The 21605-nt window shown below is 63.2% G+C and overlaps 1 protein-coding gene across 29 annotated transcripts in view; it reads right to left on the bottom strand.

Annotated features, from left to right (window-relative positions):
• The window catches only part of Ncor2 (nuclear receptor corepressor 2), a 125190-nt gene that overhangs the window by 64144 nt on the left and 39441 nt on the right, over positions 1 to 21605 (bottom strand). For 20 of the 29 annotated variants that reach the window (XM_087198248.1, XM_087198246.1, XM_087198251.1 and 17 more), the window contains 7 exons: positions 19780 to 19907; positions 18546 to 18723; positions 14708 to 14887; positions 11495 to 11608; positions 8615 to 8671; positions 4784 to 4836; positions 1554 to 1616 (listed from right to left, as the gene is read on the bottom strand). In XM_087198248.1, the coding sequence (XP_087054374.1) occupies positions 1554 to 1616; positions 4784 to 4836; positions 8615 to 8671; positions 11495 to 11608; positions 14708 to 14887; positions 18546 to 18723; positions 19780 to 19907 (773 nt within the window). The remainder of the gene's footprint in view (positions 1 to 1553; positions 1617 to 4783; positions 4837 to 8614; positions 8672 to 11494; positions 11609 to 14707; positions 14888 to 18545; positions 18724 to 19779; positions 19908 to 21605) is intronic. The other 9 variants (XM_021257642.2, XM_021257640.2, XM_021257637.2 and 6 more) reach the window with 1 other exon arrangement.

Here is a 21605-nt window from a genome sequence, read left to right on the forward strand (position 1 = left end):
AAACCCACAGAAGCTCAGCAGCCACCGACTGGCGCTACAGCCACGCCGGCCCAGGAGGCTTCCTGCCCACAGCCCAGGACCCCAGTGTTGGGGACGGGAAAGGGAGCCCCAGGCACCGGAGGGGGGATCCAGCGCCCCTCCCCAACAATGCTCAATCTGAGCTCATCTCAGATGCACCCTGACTCAGTTTCCCTATCTGTACAATGGAAACAAAGACATCGGGCACCCGTCTCTGTCAATGGCAACCATTCCTTGGGCACCAACCACACAGGGCACATGGGGGTCAGGACAGGCACAGGGCCAGGCCCCCGCAGAGGTGTTACAGTGACGATAACCAGGACGAGGCAGTTCTGTTCCGGATCCATAGTCAACCAGGGGGGTGGCAAGCGTGACCAGGGTGGGTGTGCGGCCACCTGAAAGTCCCTGGTACAGGAAGCCCTGGGGGAGCCCGAGCTGAATGCAGACAGCTCAGAAGGACCGAGGTGGGAGCCCGGGGTGGGGGACACAGCAAGTGCAAAGGCCCTGAGGTAGGAGCACACTCGAGGAAAGTGAAGAACAAAAGAAGGCCCAGGTGGCTAGAGGTCCAGGGAGGGCCAGGAGGGACATGGAAGAGGCCAAGCGCCAGGTGGCCAGGCCCAGATGTGTGGGCATTGAAAGCTCCCAGAAAAGGATCTGGGCTTAAAATGGAAGCGACAGACAACCAAGAAGGCCTGGCAGCAAGGATACCTGGCACCAGGGCCACCTGGGACCGGCTTGGTGCCCAGGGACAAGGCCAGGCCTCCCCAGGAGCCCAGAGCCCTGGGAGAATCGGCCCAGGCAGAAAGGACGGAGGGGAGTCAGGATGCAGGCATCGCCAAGCTGGAGCAACCCCAGTGATGGTGACACTCAGGTCACGGGGCCGTCACCAAGTGACTGGGGTCACAGACGCACGGGGAGGACATGGCCTCCTTCCGGGCAGGGCGGCAGCGAAGTCATGGGAGGCTGAGGGGCCCCGGGGAAGTTCACAGGGCAACTCCGCAGCAAAGGAGGAGACAGGCAGGGTCCTCTCCCGGCCTCACCATCCAGCTGCTGGTTTCTTATATTTGTTTTGTTCTTTTTGCACTACTAGGATTGAACCCAGGCCCTTCGCACTGAGCTATACCCCCAGCCCATTTATTTTTTTTGGAAACAAGGTCTCTAAATTGCTAAACTGCCCAGGACGGGCTGGAACTTGCAACCCTCCTGCCTCAGCCTCCCAGAGTGCTGGGGTTTCAGGTGTGCGCCACCACGGCCCACCCATGGTGGGGTTTTTAACAAAGGTCCACACATCCTGCTCCTCCTCCCCCACAAGTAGGCGCCCGACTGTCCCCGGGCCAGGCTGGACTCTGGGACTCGCTTCCAAAAATCACACCACCCGGGGAAATGGCAACAATACAGGGGTGGGGGCTTCTGGCCACCTGGTGACTGCCCAGCCCCGAGGTGCTGCTCCCATGTGAGGGCTTCTCCTCCCCTGAGGTCTCTGCCCCTAACTCGCCATCCGGTCTGGGTTCCATCTCAGGGAGACACCCACCAACCTGCACGGGGGACGTGGGACAAAGTCACCCGCCGTCCTCTCCAGGAGCAGCAGGGCCACAAGGCTGAGGGACAGAGACAGGGAGTCAGGGCCACACGGGAAGCCGGGTCAGATCTTAGACCCAAAGGAGACACTGGGTGGGAACCCGGTGCCACCCCGGACACCCAAGCTGAGCACCATGTGGGCTCCTCTCTCCCTCTGGAGAGCGCCCGGCGGCCTGAGGTTTCTCTGTAACACACGTGCACTTTTCCTGCAAATCCAAGCAACTCCTCAGGCCATCAATCAGCTCCCTGAGAAGCAGTCTTAGCGGGGGGTGTGTGTGTGTGTGTGTGTGTGGACCACTTGAGGGCACAGTAGTGTGACCACCCCGGGTCCCCAGGCGGAAACAGGGATGGACTGCAGGCCAGGAGGCGACAGCAGGGCCAGGCTGGCCGTGTGACCCCACCTGGCTCCTGGGGTCTCAGAGAAGGCCAGGCCCTGGTGACAGCTTCCCGCCCACACCCCTCGCAGGCACAGGATGGGGGCATCCAGCTGTGAGAAGGAAAACGGGGACAGGACGGGGCCAGCGGGCCGAGGGGACCGGAGGACTGCAGTGCCTACGGCGAGGAGTCAGGAGCCCACTGGAGAGAGAAGCCGACCCCCCGGAGACAGTGCAGGTGGCAAGGGAGCACAGGTGACCGAGGCACGTCCACCCCCGACTGCCGGGCGGCAGGAAGCTGAGCATGGAATTAGCCGCACCTCGGCGGCCTGGCACGCAGACGCGGACATGACAGTGGCGGGCTGGGTTCCAGGGGCTACCTCCCACCTCGGCCACTCCACTCTCCTCGGCATGCTGGCTTCACACGCCACGTGCTGGCATCGGTCTCCCCTTTGCAATGTCAGGCCACGGTCATGGCCGTTCCCCGAGGCCCAGGCCAGCGCGGAGCAAGGCAGCAAGCGTTTGCTGAATGGAGGACCCCACCCCCAGCCCCCAGCCCCCAGCCCGCACCGAGCACAGACATTTCTGGGCCCGAGGCTCTGTGACCAGGTCCCTGCGCTGCGGAGAGATGCCATCTCCACCTTGTAGGGGGAGGCAGAGGCACTGGGACTTAGTGACCTGAGGCCCTCTCCCTCTGGAGCCTGCAGCACCTGAACAGTGACCAGAACCTGAGGCTGCGCTTGGACTACACGCTCCCTGGGGCGAAGCTGGCAGCCACTAGGGCTCCCTCCACAGCGGGCGCAGCCAGAAGCAGCAAGGACCTGCCCTCCTTCCCAGGGCCCCTGCACTGCTTCTGCCACTGCCTACAACTCTCTTGCCCTCAGGGCCACATGGCTGGTGGCAGCACAGCCCGAAGGGTCCCCTCTGCTGTCGCAGCCTGCCCCGACTGCTCAGGCCCATCACCTGCCCTCTCCTATCACCTGCTACGATCTTGAAAACTTTTTTTTTAAAGCAAACAAATACACTGTCTTAATAACAACCACAATGAAGCCAAAAGCAGGGACTTAGGTAAAAAACATGAAAAAAACCTTCAAGTTTTAAGCACAGATCCATTGTTGATTTACTTACAGGTGTGCTTCTGAGCGGTTAAGACTGACCTCAGGTAAGAACCCACTCCCACTAGGCACCCCCAGGACCAACCAGCGGGCCTGGCGAGGTGGCCACCAACCGCCCATGCAGACTCGGCGACAACATAGGGCCTCAAACAAAGGAAACCGTGATCCTGCTCCGCAACAAGGCGCAGCGGACCTCAACTGCTGCCATTACCTGTGCAGGGGCCCAGTTCCTTCAGGGCTGGGCTAACTTGGTTCTTACTGCAGTTGTCTGCATCATCAGACCTAAAATGCCGCACACTGAGCGATAAAAGCTACGTGAAATTCCTGGCTTCGTAAAGTTGCTGTCAAAAGTCACGTCCAAGATGGACATGGTGGCACCTGTCTGTGACCCCAGCACTCTGGGAGGCTGAGGCTGGAGGGTGGGAAGTTCAAGCCCAGCCTGGCAACCAAGAAACTTAATGAGACTCTGCCTCAAAATGAAACATAGGAAGGGCGGGGGATATCGATCAGGACAAAGGCCCTGGGTTCAATTCCCAGTACCACAAAGAAATGCATAAACGCACACATCAAAAGGAAAACACAATGAGGCTTGGCGAGCGACCCTCATACTTCTGATTAGCTGAGACTTCCTTGGTCATTTAACTCACTTCTTTGCTGCAGGACACAGGCCAAAGCCTAAGGCATGGCCAGGCACCAGCGGAACAGATGAATGAATGAGCACCTGAGTGAGTGGTGAAGCCCCTAGCAGCCTGATGTGGCAGCAAACACCTCCTGCCCCAACCCAGCTGTGGGAAGGCCCGAGCCTAGAGGCTGCAGGGAGGCCAGCTGTTTGCAGGGCACACGTGGTCCCGATGTGGGGACCCAGCACCTTGCGCCAGCCCCGTGGCCACCCCAACACGCTGAGGCCTGCGGTGTGGACTGGGACTCCAGCAAGACACCTGACTGCTCTGAGCCGCTGGGGACAGAGGGTGGCCGGCTGGGACAGGCCCAGACCAGCCACACCAGACCAGAGATGACGACACAGGGGCCAACCCCGGCGGGGCTCAAAAGACATGGAGAGTTCACCTGTCTCCAGGGCTAGGCGCTCAGCGCTACATCCCACCCCACTTGCCACCCCAGCCACACCTGGCCCCACTGAACCCTCCCTCTAGAAGGCCACCCTCTAAAGTCACAGGTGCGCAGCTGACCCCTCTCAGTCACAAACCACAAGCAAGTGGAGACCACCATCCTACAGACACACCTCTGACCTCACTGCCTGCCACATGCACAGCCACCAGGGCAAGGCCGGTGGCCCCTTTTGCCTTTTGGGGTCCCGGATGATGACAGGAGGAAATATCCCCTCCACACCCCAGGAGGCTATGCTCCTGCTAATGTATCCCAAGGAAAAGGCAGGCTTTCCAGCAGTCCCACCTCCTGCTGGAAGATACTCCATGATCTGCCCCCAGCCCAGTCCTGGTACCCCCAAAAGTGCATGGCACCAGACTGGGAAAGTTCCCGTCGTCGGGTCACACTGTGTTGCCCACCTCCAGGCCCCTGGTTTAGAGCTTCTTGCCACCCACATGGGCTGTGCAAAGGACCAGCGACCCCAGGACACACCGGAGCCCACAGGTGGCCCCTTGCCCCGGCAGCCAGCTCCATCTCCAGCTGGGCCCCACCCACCCTCCACATCCCAGTTGGTGCGGGCCGCACGGCACTCACATCTTGATGTTCTCGTGGTACTGCCGGGTGTCCGAGGGCTGGTTGTACAGGGGCTGCAGGGGGAGAGAGATTCGGTGAGCAAGGACCCGGGCCGGCACCCTGCGTGCCCAGCAGCCACGCCCAGGCCCAGCAGGTGCGCAGGAGCAACCGGCCCAGGAGCGCCGCTCCCTGGACACAGAGCCCATGAGCCACTGGAAGGGGTCAGGGCTCACAGCGATCCCGGTCAGCACGAAAACCAGGGCCCCAGTCACAGATGTCCTGGCACCCAGGCCTGCAAGGCCCTGCGTCGTCAGCGCCGGGTGCACAGGCGAGACGCACACAGGCACCAGGGAGACCGAGGTAGCACCCCAGGGAGGACACCATGGCCCCTGCCCGCCCCACAGGTGCCAGAGCCCTGGGCGCTGGGTCCTCACCACACTGGCAGTGAACGTCACCACCAGGAGGATGGGTGCGGGGGACCCAACAGCACAGGGCAGCAGGCAGCCGAGGCCCTGTGCCAGGGCGTCCCTGCCCAGGTGGCAGCGCTGTGCTGAGGGACAGCGGCCAAGCCCAGGTTCACAGCCTGGCTCTGCCCCAGTGAGTTACTGAATCCACGTGGGCCTCAGTTTCTCTCTTCTGTAATATGCAGCCGCCCAAGAAGAATCCGCATCCCCACTGTCAGCGGGCACCGAGACCGCTAACAGCAGGGGCTTCCAAGCCTCCCAGGCCCTCCCACGCCCGGGCCGCCACTCCGAGGGGACGGCCGCCAGCGAGGCAGGGTCTGCACCGCTGCACACTCCGTCCTCTCCCAGGCTGACCCTGGGGACTCCTCGGCCGGAGGGACACAGCGAACGGTGGCCACTTCCAGCCGCTCACGGGTGCAACCACCCCATCTTGCAGATGGGGACACCAAGTCTCCAGGAGGCAAAAGCATCTGCTCACAGCTGGTGGAAGACAGGTGAAGCAGATCCTCAGGCCCAGCACAGAGGGAGCATCTCGCTACACCTCCTGCTGTGGCCGGGCACCTTGGACACCTCAAGGGTCCAACTGGGGTCCACACCTCTGCCCACAGCCCTGCTCCACCCCCAGCCACTCCCCTGGGACGAGGAGACCACTTCTGACACCAGGTCTCAGGCTACCACCCAGTGTCCCCAGCCCAGGGCCGAACAGGAAGGGAGGAACAGGCAGGACAAGCAGAGAGCCCGCATCAGTCGCCTCGGAACCGCCCGGGGAGAGCGGGTCAGACACCCCTGGGAAGGAGGCCCATTCCCACCCTGGTCTTTATGTTCCCCATCAGCCAGGAGACCAAAGGCCAGGCGGGGAGGGCCCTCCCCTCATGGCTCAGCTTGGCCCTGACTTACATTCTGCCTCCTTCCTCACCGGCTCCCAGGTTGAGAGCCTGGGGCTCAGTTTCCCCATCTAGAGAATGGACACAGGGCAAGGAGGACCCATTCGCCAGGCTCGAGTGGCCTGGGACACTCCCAACACCATGGCTGGTTTATCTCGGTTTCTCACAGATGACAGGCAGCCTGAGGGCCCACAAGGTCTGAAAGAACCAGCACACAGGCCCAAGGGCACATGACGGGCAGGAGCACAGGGACGTGAGCTGCAGGTGGCAGCAGGGCCCCAGCCAGCCTCTGACCCAACGGGGCTGAGGAGTAGAGCTCCTGGGAAAACTGAGGCAGGAGCACATGAGACCCTGGGAGAGGAGGCTGGGAGCTCCCCGTCACCATGGCAACAGGCCCAGGGGACCATGTTGGAAGGCACAGGAGGGCAGGGTGGGGCATGAACAGGCCCCTGGGGAGCCCCAGAACCCCCTTGTCCTCCACAGAAGCCAATGCCAGGCTGGTGGCTCTGAGGCGACCTCCAGGCCATGGGGACTGGTACTGCCCAGGTCCAGAAGAGGACGGCACGGCCCTGGGGCGGCCCTGCTGTCTCTGCCCTGGCCAACCCTCCATCCCTGCTGCAAGGGGGGCACAGAGCACCGGCACCCAGCTCAACCCAGCTCACAGCGACAGGGGGCTGGGGAGAAGGCGGGGTCCCCTGCGGGCCTGGCTCCACGCTGCACTGCTACCAGCTGGAGTCACCCCAGCCCTCACCCCACTGGTGACACTGAGTTCTTAGAATAACAGCTCAGAGCAGGAAGGAAGCTGTGACTCACAGCAGCAGCAGCAGAGAGGTCACAGTGGCCTCCCGCCTGCCACCTCCTGCCCTGGGCAGCCTGGTTCCCCAAGGGCTGGGGGACCCACAAGTGGCAGCTGCTGTCACCCACAAATCCTGGGGCCACCTGCAGCCACTGCCCAGGCACACCTCTACCCAGGGCTGCCCAGAGTGACCCCTGGAACTGGATCCCAACACTGCGACCCACGATGACCAGGCCCCTGGGAAGACACCACTGGCCCCAGAGCTGGGAGAGACAGATGGAGAGGAGGTCTCCTGTGTGTGGCCAGCCGCTCCTTCCCGCTTCACAGACCCTGCCCTGTCCTGCAGTGCGGCCCGGGGCACGGCACTGCCCTCTCGGAGCCTCACCCGGCAAATGGACTGGGGGATGCCTGCGTGACGCCCAGCCAGAGACCAGGCCAACATCAAGGGGACCCTAGCTAACGCCCCTCAGCCCAGCCACCGAGCGCGGCCTCCAGTGCCTCAGCCTGCGCCGCGTTGCCCCTCGGGCCAGACACGGGACGAGGCCCTGTCCCAAAGCCCTGGGACCCAGGGACACCGTCCACGGCTGGCCCGGCCCTGTCCCTGCTTCCCCACCTGCAAGCTCGGGCTTGTGTCCTCCCAGAAGCGGGAAGCAGCACCTCCAACCCTGCCCTCCCCATCTGGCAACAGAGGGAACGCGGCTGGGCGTAGCCGACAGGAGGGCCCTCACGGTGCTGTGGACCGGCAGCTGTGCGGCAGGCAGAGCGGCCTGGGTCTGGGGACACAGGGCTCCCAGTGCCCAGGAAAATCACAGGCAGCGGCTCCGTCGGCACAGTCCCCACTGGGTCCTCCCTAAGTGCTGCACTGAGCCGTCCTCTCGGGGCCCCACGCAGGTCCCCAAGACCCCTGCCCTTTTCCCCAACACCAAACAGAGGGCACGGGGGCAGCCCCTCCCCACGGCCACACGGCAGGCGTCAGCAGAGCAGGCAGCACCAGGCTGGGCAAGGCCGACGCGGTCGTCACCCGGAGCGCAGCACTCAGGCGACAATGCTGTGCCGGACACGCGCCCCCGACCACACAGCCGTCCCACGCTGGCCCTGTCTGCCACCACACCCACAGCTCCCAGGGGCCCCAGGGGCCAGCAGTGGGGGCCCCGAGGCTCTCCTGGGGCTGTGGCTTCTGCCTCCCGCCCCCAGGCCGGCTCCAAAAGGCCAGGTCTGCAGGCACCAGGCTGTGGACCTGGCCCCTTCCGGTCTGCGAGCCAAGACCCATAGCAGCAGTCATGACAGCAGCTTAACGCTACAGGGAGGCTCGGTCCCAGCACTCTGCAAAGCTCAACAGTTTATCCTCGCTGTCCCATCCCCAGCAGCGTAACTGGCCCCGCTTCACAGACGGGGCAGCTGCAGCACAGAGTGGTCCAGAGACCTGGCTGGGGTTAGCTGCACAGTGGTCCAGGGGCAGACCTGCAGCCAAGCCGGGTCACCTGGCCCGGAGGATGGGATCTCCACACCAAGCCGCGGTGAAGCAGCTGGACTCTCTGTGTGCGCGTGTGGCCCCAGGTGCTCACTGCCAGGCACGCTGCCCTGTGGCCTCCCTCATGGGAGGGTTCGCTTCCTGCCTCCTCACTGAGGCTGCCCGGGCGGCGCTGGGCAGGAGCGACTTCCTCCTCCCCCACCACCCTGTGCCCCCCCATGCCCCAGCGGGACTCACCAGCTCCACCTGGGGCCCCAGGCCTTCCAGGATCCGATGGGCTGCCTCTGCCTTCTTCTGTGATGACCAAGAACACACAGACAAGTTAGAAATGGAGAGGCGGACAGCTCCTGGCCCGGCCCACAGCCCACGGCCCTCCCACCCTCCCCTGGCTGCAAAAATCACAGGGGCCTCAGCTCGTCACCGTGGCCCTGATGAGCCCAAGAGGGCAGAGTCCCCGGGTGCCTGGCTCCCCGCCACCCCAGGCTGCCGGGCCAGAGAGGGTGCAGTTCCCTGGGAGCCGGCCCAGCATGTGACAGCTCAGAGCAGCAGGGGGCGAGGGAGAGGAGGAGGAGGAGGTGCGGGCCACAGGAGATGCCCTTTCTGGGATCCCTGGGTTTCACAATCATGTGATTCTTTCCGGCTGCTGCGGCCTCCCCGCCAGCCTCCCCAGGCACAGCCGGGACTTATTGGGAAGACAGCCACGTGCAGTAGAAAGGGATCCCTGCATGCATTCAACAGGCGGGACTCGGCCCCGCTGGAGCCTGACCCATGAAGGCGACACTGTGCTGTCGGCGCCAGCGCCCAGCTGGGGACACCAGGTCTCTTCGGCCAACCAGGCGCACTGGGGCGGGGGCTGCCATGCCTCTGAGGGTGGAGGGGCGAAGGCAGGCAGGGTCAGGCTGAGGATGGCTGCCCAGGTCCTCACCCTGGTGCTGGGCACTGGGCAGACAAGCACACCGCCCATGACACTATCAGCCCCGGCGGGGGGCAGGCAGCCCCGATGGTTTCCATCCCAGGAGGTTTCCACCTCACGGAAGCACAGAGCAGGCTGACCGAACACCCCACTGTGCAGACGCTGAGGCCGGGGCATTGAGACAGCGTGAGCAGAGGGGGACACTGTGCGGCCTGCAGGCTCCAGGAGGACCCCAATGGGCAGGCACACCCAGCAAAGGCTCATGCACACACGCACGTGTGCACACAAGCAAATGCACACGCATGGACTGCCGCGCAGGCACACAGCACCCACACGCAAGCCCAGGGCGGCCCGGGCCCCGCCCTTCTGTGCCACCCAGCCGCAGGCCCTGCCATGGGAGGCAGCCTCCCCCAGCCCACGGGCCACACCCTCCCCGCCCTGGCCACAGCTGCACCTGCCCGCAGCACCTTCACCGCCAAGCCCAGGCCGAGCCGCAGCTCCGCCGCCTGCCACTGCTTCAGAGACCACAGGCACTGGCCCGCGTGGGCCTCCGCACAGCCTGAGCCCGGAACTCCTGGCCACCCAGCCCCTCCAGTGCCAGCCCTGCCTACGCTGCCCGCACAGCAGCCCGAGGTGGGAGAGCCTGGCACAGCGGGGCCTTGCATGCAGCTCAGAATGGATAATGAGCCAGGCGTGCAGGGGCCGCATCTCCCAGCTCAACCCCGCTCCCACAGGAAGCAGCAGGGAAGGAGGCGGATTAAAACTTAATCCCACTGATCCCCCAAGGGGCTCCCCATCCTGGCTGCTCCTGCTCCAGGCAGCCAAGGCCCCCCGCTGCCAGGCGCCAGCTTCTGAGGCTCGGCCCAGGCAGGGGACACCCCAGCCCCACACCCCAGACGGAGAGCTTGCAGGGGCAGGCCCGGCCATCTTTGTCTCCCCCCCACACTGCCCTGCAGTCGTTCTGGGGCCCTCCCTGAGCGACCCTCTAGGCTGGCAGGGGTCTGGGAGCTGTGGAGTCAGTTGGACACCGCCCTCGAGGACCTTTCTGCCCTTCACCAGAATAAACAGCTTGGGCCAAGGGAGACAGGGAAGCCTGGGATCTGTGCACCAGCTGCTGGAGACAGCTGTACCTGCTCTCCCGCCCAGGGTCAAGGCACCTCCGAGCTCACTCCTGTGCCACCTGCGGCAGGGCCCTGCCCTCTCAGAGCTCCAACTGCCCGAGAAGCAGAATGGGGTAACTGTACCTGCTTCATTCAGGCCAGGACGGGGCTGACTGAAGCCACACAGCGTGCAGCCAGGACAAGAATAAAGGAACGAGGCCCTGTCCGCGGCAGTCTAACCGTGCCAGCGAGCCCCTCGGAGGTGCCTGGCACTGTCCAAAGGGTACTGCCAAGGAGCCCATGTGTCGCTGCCACTCCACAGCCAGAAGCTGAGGCAAAGGGTTAAGTGACACAGCCAAGTAACAGCCAGGGAGAGGGCGGTCGGGTCTCGCCCCTGTCCGTAAGACGCCCACGACTGGTGTGGGAGGGGCCTGGCACAGGGTCCCCAGGCCCCACGCAGCCGCTCAGGGCACTGGGCAGCCTCGGCCCTCACGCCTGCCCCACTGGGAGGGCCTCCTACAGCGGTGGTGGTGACGGGTGGCCTTCAAACACCCAGCTCTCCTCCCAGGGCCAGCTCCCGGGGAAGGGTCAGTCAGCGGGACCCCTGCTGGAGGACAAGACCCCATGGTGCGGCAGTCTCGGGTCTGGGACACCTGGCTGGGTGACTCGGGCCAAGCCACTTCACCTCTCTGGGCCTCAGTTTCCCCATGTGTTAAACAAATGACCGCAGCACCTACTTTCCCAGCCCTGCTCCCTGCAGGGTGGACAGGAAGGGACTGGCCAGCGGACATCTCTGCTGCTGCTGGTGACATCACTGTGACCATCTGCGTTGCGGGGTCTCACAGTGATGCAGTGCCCGGAGTGCCCGCCTGGCCCCTTGGCCCGATGCGCGCATGTTCATGCTGCAGCCCCCGGGCCAGCCACGGCGGGCAGAGCCACCCGATGCCCAGCCAGGGCCCCCATGCTGCCCCCCCACTTGCCAGCTGGCCCTCAGGCAGGAGGAGGGCCGGGTCCCACTGCAGATGGGAGCACGGAGGCTTACGGGGGCACGTGTGGCGCCCCCTTGGGGGATAGAGGTGGCTGCCCGGTGCAGAAGGGACGTACCCGGTTCTCATCGTAGATGATCTGCACCAGGCTGCGGTGCTTCGACTCGATGGGCGGCGGCGACACGGGCTTCTCAGGCTCTGGCGGCTTGGCGGCCTCCTCCTCCAGCTGTTGCTGTGGGAAGGGGACAGCGGGAGGGTGAGGCCCGCACTCAGGCAGAAGGAGAGGCGCAGCCCTGCGAGGGCCCGGCAGCTCGGCCCGCAGCCGCTGCAGGAAGTCAGGCCGTTCCCCACTTCCTCTGAGTCACCCGGGGACTCCGCGCCTGCAGAGGGAGGCCCGGCCCGGCCCCGACACCCTCCCGGTTCAGATGCTGCGCCAGGGCTATGCAGTGAGGGAGCAAGAGGAGTGGCTTGACCCTGATGGGCCTCAGTTTCCTCGTCTGTAAGACAGTGCTGATCCCACCCTCACGACCGGGGCCTCTCCATCATCACCATCAAGATCATCACCGCCGCATGAACACCACCACCATCCACCCTGCTGTCTCCACACTGCACGGCCTTCTCTAAGCACCTCACACGAGGCTTCCCTTTGAGCTGCCAGCTGCTTTACACCACAAAAGGAAGCCAAGACCAGAGAACAGAGACGCTGGCCCCAGATCACACAAAAGGCCAATTCCCAGGCTGCCATCTGACAGGGCATCCACGTGACATCAGAGGCCACTCCGCTGGTAACGCCCACACAGCCTGGATGTGATGAGGGGCAGAGCATTAGGATGCCAAAGAGGCAGCCGAGAAGACCTGGTCCAGAGCGGGGCCGCCTCAGCCCCACAGCGACCCCTGGCGGGGGCCTCCACGTGGGCCACAGACTCCCAAGGGCCCAGCGAAGGAGGCCTGGAAGCTGAGGTGTGGGCCCAGCGAGTGCACAGGAAGGGACTAGAGCAAAGCAGCCACTGACACAGGTGCGGAGACCCGGCTACCCAGTCAGGAATGCGGGCCTGAGCTGCCCCGCTTGCTGCTCTGGGGCCTGGGGTCACCACTCTGACCCTGGGGTCCTCTTTCCTCAAACTCCTGGAGGAACTGCCTCCTCCCTGCTGTCTGAGGCTCCAGCAGAGGTGCAGGCTGCAGTGCTGCCCAGCAGCTGACAGAGAGCTGCAGGGCCACCACCGCGGCTGGAACCAGAACTTTGTTTAAAAAGAAAATAACAGGAGTTGGGCAAGAATGTGGAAAAGCTGGAGCCGTCAGACGCTGCTGGGAGGCTGTGAAAATGGGGCAACCGCAATGGAAGAGAGCCTGGAAATTCCTCAGCGTAGACTTCCGTGTGGCCCAGCGATTCCCTTCTGTCTACACCCGAGAGACCCGAACACGTCATCCAAACAAACACTGGCGAACTCGTGATTCCAGCACCAGCAGCCACAGGGTGGAAACAACGCCACGTCCATGAGAGACAGGCGGAAAAACACAAGGCGCACAGGGTCCCCTCGGCCACAGAGGTCAGCACTGGCCCGGCGGGTGGGAGGCCGGGCTCCCATCCCCAGGACAGAGAGGACAAGGCCCCGATGCTGCCACCACGCAGGTGGCCCCAAAGGGCTTCCGCTAGAGAAGAGGCAGACATGGGGAACACAGTGTGACCCGCCGGAGGGAGGGCAGAGACTGCAGAGGGGCTGGGCTTTCCTTCAGGAAGGCGAAGACATCTTGGGACCGGCCAGCGACAAGGCCACACGGCACCAGCAATGCACTAAGCACACCGAATCCTACGCCCTGAAGGACTGAGCTTGCACTTGGGAACTTCAGTTCCAATGACATCACAGTGGGATTCGGGAAAAACTCACAGAGTGAAACCTGACCGAGTGCCTGGCCCGAGTCACATGTGTGAGCAGGGACCCGCAGCTGCCACATCGCCCACAGCCAGGCCTGGAGACCCAAAGGCCACCCAGGCCTGGGACAGCTGCTGAGCCACCTCCCGGGCAGCTTAGCACAGCGCCCTCTGCGGCCCCACGCACTGCACACCCCACACGCTACACGCCTGTGCTCCCGAGGGAGGGGACAGATGCCAGCCTCCCTTAGCCTGGACACCACTGGGTCACAAAGAGGAACAGTGACTCGGGGGATGATAAAGCCGTGGCGGGGCGGCTGATCTGCAGTCAGCGCGTCTCCCAGAGGCCCTGGCGGTAAATGTTTTTGACTCTGAGGCCACAGGGTCTCGGCTGGGGAACCCGGAACAGCCACATGTGGCATGTGCACGGGGAGCAGCCTGTCAGTCCTCTCTGCAGAGGGGGTATCGGAGCAGGCACTGAAAGATGCCGGGGGGGAACCCCAGAAGTGCCAGGAAAAGTCAGATTATCAACTAACTTTGTATCGAATAAATTACAAACGAATATTATCAGCACCACAGCCGGGCACAGTGGTGCATGCTTATAATCCCACCTCCTCAGGAGGCGGAAGCAGGAGGACTGCTGTGAGTCTGAAGTCAGCCTGGACTAACAGTGAATTCAAGGCCAGCCTGAAAGTGAGACCCTGTCTCAAAAAACAAATCAACAGTGCCGGGAATGTAGCTCAGTGGCACAGCGCCTGCCTGGCAAGTGCAAGGCCTGAGTTCAATTCCTGGCACACAGACACACACACACACAAACCCACCAAAAATAAACAAATAAAAACACCATTCAGATCAACATTTCTCCAAGTGTCTTCGCCTGGTTTCCACTGTGACAATGAGACTTTGTTTTCAATCTCAGGATCTTGATCCCTCTTTAAAACTCTAGAAGGCAGGCAAGGAAACCGAGGCTCCCCAAAACTGAGTTCCCCAGGGGAAATAAGACAAACCACATTTAAATTTGGGGGGAGGCCTTGAGACAGGATTTCACTACCTGTTCTGACTGGCCTTGAACTCTCTAGTAGCCCAGGCTGGCCTTGAACTTGTGGTGACCCTCCTGCCTCAGCCTCCCAAGTGCTGGGATTACAGGCGTGGGCCACCAGGCCTAGCTAACCATATTTAACTTAAACAGAGACTGCAGGGGCCTTAGGCGGGTTTCGTGCGCCTCCGCCTCCAGGTCAGACGGCCACTGTGCACTGTGCGGGGGACAGCTCAGGGGCTGTCCGGGGTGGGAGGCCACCCGCACGCTGGCCTCATGAATGTTACGTGGGCACACAAGCTCGCTGGCCCAGACCTAGAGGCACCTGCACACATCCGGGACCGTTCCTGGCATCACCTCGTGGGTGTCACCGCCAGTGATCTGCAGGGAGCTGGGCCCCTGTGCCCCGCCCCGGCCCCGCACACCTGCTTCTTCTTCAGCTTGGAGATCTGTTGCTCCACCATGGTGATTTCACGGTCCACACGGTCCATGTTCTGGATCAGCTCCTCCTTGGACAGCCGCGGGGGCACCAGCTCCAGTTCAGCATCACCGTGCGGGGGGCTGGGCGGGGACACCGGCTCCAGCTTGCTCGCCAGGCTGCGGTCCTGAGGGACAGGTGGGGACATAGGTCAGCCAGGGTGCCCGCACTGCTCCAGGTGCCACACGTGGCCCTGCCCTGCCTCCGAAGGCCCCTGGATCTCTCCGGACACCTGCTTCCTTCTCCCGCTTCCTGCAGCACCCCTCCTCACACACCCTGCCCTCTGCATGCTCCCGCAGACCCGGCCCGCCAACGGCAGCAGTGCCCCTGCCCAGGCCCGGCCCGGCCCTCTGAGAGGCCTCCTGCTGATGCGAGGTCATCCAGCAAGTGCCAGGACCCGGGGTGGCACAAGCCGCGAGGGACCCCCACACCAGGGCACCAACGTGGACCAAGAGGATGGGCTGTGAGCTGCCCGCTGGGCACGAGAAACAGGGGCCTTTCTCTTCCTTTTTTCTGTATTTTTTAAATTTTTTAAGTAATTTTTTTGTGTTACTGGCGATTAAACCCAGTGACTTCACACTGAGCTACATCCCCAGCCCTTTTTTGGTTTTGTCTTGAGACAGTCTCACACATCACTAGATCGCCCCCGGGCTGGGCTTGATCTCACAATCTGCGATCTTCCTGCCTCAGCCTCCCAGGATGCTGAGATTACGGACTTGCACCACCCTGCCTGCTTACTTTCTCCTATGCCCGTGTGCCCCCAGCCTGTGCTGCGCATGAAGGCCGAGCGGGGCTCTGGCTGAGAGGCCAGGAAGACGGCCCAGGCGCAGACCCCGGCACCCCTGCTTCGGTCTCCCTTCTCAGTGGGCGGCGTGGCAGTGTCACCTCCCAGGTACCTAGGAGTCCACTCCGCTCCACTCCAGCCCAGCACGCCCTGAGCCTCAATCGGCACAGGCAAGGACACCACGGATGCCCACGCCCAGGCTGGAGCCCCATGGCAAGGCCATGCCAGCCCCGCCTGGGCACTGGGCCAAGAGGGCAGCTGCTGGCCCAGGGGACGGAGCAGAGCCAGGCCGCTGCCCCCAGGACACAGGGGCATTATTCCCCAACAACTGCAGTACAGCGGGGCCCACGCCATCCTGCCCCCCGGCCTCGGGCCCCCGTGGCCATCTGAGACAGGGACACAGCAGATGCCCAGGTCTGCTCCAACACAGGGCCCTCCAGGACGTGTATCGGGCTCCTCACGACAAAGGGCAGTGGGGGGCACAGTCCCCGGAGCTGGGTCACCCAGGGCAGGACACGGCCACAGCCCAGGCCCCACAGCCGGTGAACGCAGCGGAATGAGGATGTGGGCTGCGGGGCCAGGCCACCCTCAAAATCACCAGAGCAAACTGCTTGCCTGACCCAGTATGGCTCTCAGAGGCAACATCACCGACCAGGGCTGGGGACAGCGCCGTGATTAGAGAAGCGGTGACGGCCACCAGCCACTGCCAGAGAGGCACTGGAGGCCCGACTCCCTCCTGTATCCTCACTGGCCCAAGCTTGTTTCACAAGGGCTCGGGCTCAGGTGACGGAACACAGTCCTCACGTGATGAGACATCAGCCACCCAGAAAGGGGCGCAGCCCAGACACAGGTGGACGGGCCCCCAGCACGAAGCTGCCGGACACCAGGGACCCACGGGAGGTGGGGTGCAGGGTGCACCCTCGATGTGCGTGTGTCCTCCTGGGGTGAGGGGCACATGCTGGCCCAGGCAGAGGTGGTGGCTGCAGCACCGTGAAAGGCCAGGGCCCCCGACTTCTAGGTCCTCTGACCCTGCATGAAGCATGGGAGTCACACTGAGCAGTGGAGGGACCCCTGCCACCCTCCCGTTAGCCCAAGCCAGGAGGAGACAGCAAAGGATAGATAGATACCCATCACTAAGCCTCACTGACTGCCTCTTTCCTGCTCAGATGCCCTTGTGGCAAAACTCCAAGGCAACACTGACTGCCATGAATAAAAGAAAATCTCATTATGCAAAACCGAAACCACAGAAGCCCCCAGGCCTACCCCGTGGGGGAGAGCCGTGTCTCCGCAGGCCTTGCACCAAGGAGGGTCCCGGGCTGCCGTAGTTGGCACCCCCGGATCACATGGGCCACGGCAGAGCCAGCGAAGGGCAGAGACAGGGTCGTGGGGACACCGCGTCCAGGTGATGTGTCAGGAGCCGTGTGTGTGGTGAGCCACAGCGCACAGAGCCCGGGAGACTTGCAGGGGGACGAGGCGACAATTTGAGCACATTTCTACGGGAAGGAGGCTCACAGCGGGAGAAGGCCATGTGGAGAGGGCTCACACCCCGCCCCGACACCCGCTGGCTCCACGCAGAGGCGGCAAACCCAGCCTAACCCTGCACTCAGGCCGCCCAGGCTCCGCACAGCCTGCAGCAATTGCATTGTGGGGGCCCTGCCACCCCCACCCCGTCCTTCCTGGCTGGGCCCCAGCGGAGAGGCGAGGCAGAGGACAGAGACCCGGAGGGCAGAGGACGGGATTCCCACAGGGCGGAGACAGGAGCGGAGGCGGCGTGGCGTGCAGCCCAAGACTCCTGAGCCACGGTCCAGGGCTCGGCCACTCTGGGGAGCCCAGCCGGCAGCAGTGCCATCCGCCCCAGCAGCAAACTGCAGCCCTCCATCCCCCCGCAGCCCTGGTCCCGGTTCTCCTTCCCGGCACAGCAGTGAGAGCTCAGGGCCTCTGGCCTGGCAGAGGGGTCACCAGGCAGCACTTGTATGGGCCATCACTCACAGGACCCAGGACTCCAGGGAGAACAGGCGGACGGGGCAGGCAAAGGGCAGGAGAGGGGTGGACCAGGAATGAGGCCAGGTGGGTCTCAGGGACACAGCGCCTGGAGGACACGGGTGACAGGCCTCCGCCATCAGGCCCGGCAGAAAGGAGGATGTGGCCCACTGAGGGCAAGGCATCGCACCCGAGGGCACAGCACTGGGCAGGCTTAAGGAACTGTGAGGAAGGTCCGCAGGGCTGAAGGGGACTGGGCCAGGGTGCTGGTGGGCAGGGAGGAGGTCAGGGCGCCTGGATCAAGCCAGACCAGCAGGGCCAGGTGGGTGGACACAGACCAGACTGGGCCCCGTGTGGATGGCAGATCCACGGATCCACGGAGGGGCTGTGTGGGGCGAGGAGGGGGGGGCACGTTGGAAGCCCCAAGCCGCAGGGGGCATGGCCAAGGGCCTCAGGCCTCGGACCGTGGACAGCCCAGGACCACTGACCCCCAGGAGCAGCTGGATGCAGACGGCAGAAAGCAGCAGCACCCGAGCGCCATCCCCTGGGACCAACCCTACACTGTCCCTTCTCCCGGCAGGGCCCTGCAGTGTCCTTTGCAGCCCTCAGCATCCTAAGCCAGTGGCGCCCCGAGATGGCCAGGGCTAGGTCCCAGCCCCTGTGCTGTGCAGAGCTTGAGGGGCCGCCGCAGGCCAGATTCACACAAGCAGGGACCCAGCCCTGACCCAGCACACAGCACGCGTCATGGCGGGGCTGGGGGGCGCCCCACACCCATCGGACCCCAGCTCTCTGATCAGTCCCCAGCCCACCCTTCCACTGGCCAGTGGAGATGCCCACACATCCGGTCCTCAGGGTCTTTGCTCTTGCCACCTAAACAGCCTCCCCAGGCCCAGGCCCCGGCCCCTCCAAGGAACTGGCCCTGCACATCTCTTGCTGCCGGGTCTTGTACACCCAGCCCTCAGTCCCTGCTCTGTGCCTCTGCCCGAGTGGACTCCTCCCTGCTCCCGCCCGCCAGGCCTACCTTGGTGAGGTCCTCAGATGCTCCAGGCTGGCCCGTGCCCAGCAGAGGTGATGGCCGCAGCAGAGGGTCGGACATCAGCTCCAGGCGCGGCCGCTTGCTCTCCATGAACTCCAGGTCGGCCTTACTCAGCTCGGGCAGGTACGCGTGGGACTCAGGCCTCAGGTGCAGCTCCTGGGACCTGCAAGGGACCGGGCACAAGGTGGCATCACACAGGGGATGATGGTCTCGGGAACCCAGGGCCCCCAGTGTCCTCCACCAGAACCAGGAGGGACCCAGGCACAGCTGACTTCCTGCAAGGTGATCGGCACCGAGGCTGGAGACAAAAACAGTCACATAGGTAGGAAGAAGGCAGAACCTCCACCCCACCAGACCTCCTGCATCTTAAAAGACACAGTCAGGGGCCGGGATTTAGCTCAGTGGTTTCGCCGCCTGCTGCACAAGCGCAAGGACCCAAGTTCGATCCCCAGTACCAAAAGAAAAAAAAAAAGACAGTCAGGTGACACCGTTTCCTGTCCACTGGCCAGGGCAGACATCACTAGCCGATCACTGCACTGTTGCTGTGAAACCTGGCCTCACACCTTCTCAGCTCAGCTAGTAGCCCTGATGAGGATGTAGGCTGATGGCCCCTGACCTGCTCCCTTCCCAGACACAGTGCATGGCTTTGCCTGAACACACACAGCAGAACTAGAATGGGCCTCCAGATCCGGACTTCCAGTCCACTCCAGAATGTGGAACTTTCTGAAAAGAACTCAAACTCATTGCCCTAACTACCCACTCTGCCCCCACTTCCTGTCACTATGTCCCTGCCCCAGGGCCTTTCCCCATGCTAGGACTTTGTCAGGACTACTCGCACATCAGCTCCTTCCAAGAGCAGGGGCCTGGTTCCCTGCCTCAGCGATGCTCTGCCAGGTCTCTCCACCATGATGCCCCTGCCTTGGAGACAGACAGCATGGACTAAAGCCTCTGAAACTGTGAGCCAGTTAACCCTCTCCTGTAGGCTGGGGTGCCAGGTATTGTATCCCAGCAACAAAAACCTGGCTGACACACTGTCCCACATCTCAGCTGGCCGCAGTAGAAGCTCTGGCTCAATCATTCACACCCCTGCGCAACCTTCTGCCTGGACGAGGCCACAAGGCTGCTGGAGCCCGGGGCAGATGGCAGCACGCTCCTGGCCGGCCAGAGGAAGGGACGGGGGAGTGAAGGAGGGCTTGTGAGGACACCACAGCCGGCTTACCGTTCATTCCCGGGCTGGAACTCGGACAGCAGCGAGGGCCTCCGTCGCTGGGGCTGGATGATGGAGCCAGGCGACAGGTGGGAGGCATAGTCCCGGGAGTGGTGCTGGTACTCAAGCAGCCCAACGTCCTGGGAGGAAGCGGAGTGAAAGTGGGCACAGAGGAGTCGTCCGTCCCACAGACCAAGGTCTGGCTACGCTGCAGGCGGCTCCCCATGCCCTGGACGCTCTGCTCTGGGCCTGGAGATGTAACCCGGAGCCTCGCACATGCTCGGTGAGAGCTCACTGCACGCTCCAGTGACACCCAGGCCATACTCTGCCATCCCGACCCGATGGTGAGGTCCCTGGAGGAGGTCCACACGCTTTAATGCACAGCAGCACGATCTGTTCTCTAGCACACCCCTTACCATCTGGGTGAAGGCAAACACTAACCAATCAGGCGGACCCTGTCACCAGGTACACCCTGGCTTGAGAAATATCAAGTATTCGGAGAAAATATTTTTAAAAAGACAGAAACAAGCCTCTCAACAAGAGCACAACACTGGTTCCCTTGGTGTACCAGCCCCAGCTGATGAGTTCTATCTGTCTGGAACACTCAGTTCTGCTGCGTGGGGCAAGCGATTAGTGATGTCTGACACGGGCACGGCTGTGGGAAGGTGGGATGGCAGATGACTCAAGTTTCCTCCTGGCACCGCTTCCTGCTGTTTTGTTGCTTGGTTCATTTTTTTCTGCAGAGCTACAATTTCCCCAATTTTCTGTAAAAATCTTGCCATTCTTTTGTTGTCTGGCTTTTTAGATGAAAGCAGTTACTTCTGCAAAAAGAACCAAGCTGACACCAGGTAGGTGTGAAGAGAATGGATTCATTTCAGATCCAACAGAACATGTGTGGAGGAGGCGGGGACAGAAAGCTGCAGGGCCTCGGAGGAGGCACCTGCTGGGCCGTGCTCAGACCTCGGGCCGCAGCATCCTTGGCTTGGAACCTGGCACCTGGCTCCTGGCACAGACAGAGGGGCCTCTCACATGCTTCTGATGCCTCAGTACCCCGAAGCTGAGCCCCCACAGTGTCTAGCACAAGGCGCCGGTGCCCACGGCCGGCAGGAAGCAGGAGGACGCGGCAGGGACGTGCCAGGCTGCCAGGCACGGATCCTCCGCAGCAGGCGGGCGGCGGAGGTGCGAGAGGAAAGCAGCAGGCTAAGCCAGCTGCCAGCAGGAGCGCTCTCCCCACAGGCTCTCCGCGCAAAAGCAAAATGAGCAAAGCGGGAACAGGCAGACTGTCCGCTTGCTGCCGCTGCCAGCCGAGGCACCAAGAGGCATGGGCGGTGCGTGGCCCTGGCACAGGGCGTGGGAGGCCACTGCAGGCTCTGGCCTGTTTCCCAGTTCAGGAGGGGCCCTATGCAGGCGTCCACTTGGCTCCATCCCAGGGCCCATGCTCAGCCCAAGTAGTGCTACCTGCCCTGGTGTCTGCCACAGGACCTCATGGCGCAGTGACCTGCGAATCAGCCTGGCGGGTCTTTCCCCGGGGTCAGCACCAGGGCCCAAGACCAAGGCCAAGGCGGCTTCAAGTGCCACTGGTGCAGGGCCACCCCCACTCTGGCGCACAGCAGAGCCAGCAGAGCCGACACTGCAGGGACAGGACCCACCCAGCACCGGGGACGCCATGCCGGGCCCTCAGGGCAGCAGAGGGAGGACACTCAGGGCTGCGCTGCTCTGATGGTAGCAGGTGGTCCTCAGCATCACAAGGACAGCTGCCACATCACCCACCTGCTCTCACACCCAGCGAATGTCCTCGCCCAAGTGACACAGAACCGAGGCCCGGGGTGGCGAGGCCG

Source organism: Heterocephalus glaber, unplaced genomic scaffold, assembly GCF_053883595.1.
Source record: "Heterocephalus glaber isolate CG9 unplaced genomic scaffold, H.glaber_assembly_v1.0 deba00001687, whole genome shotgun sequence".
Lineage (NCBI taxonomy): Eukaryota > Metazoa > Chordata > Mammalia > Rodentia > Bathyergidae > Heterocephalus > Heterocephalus glaber.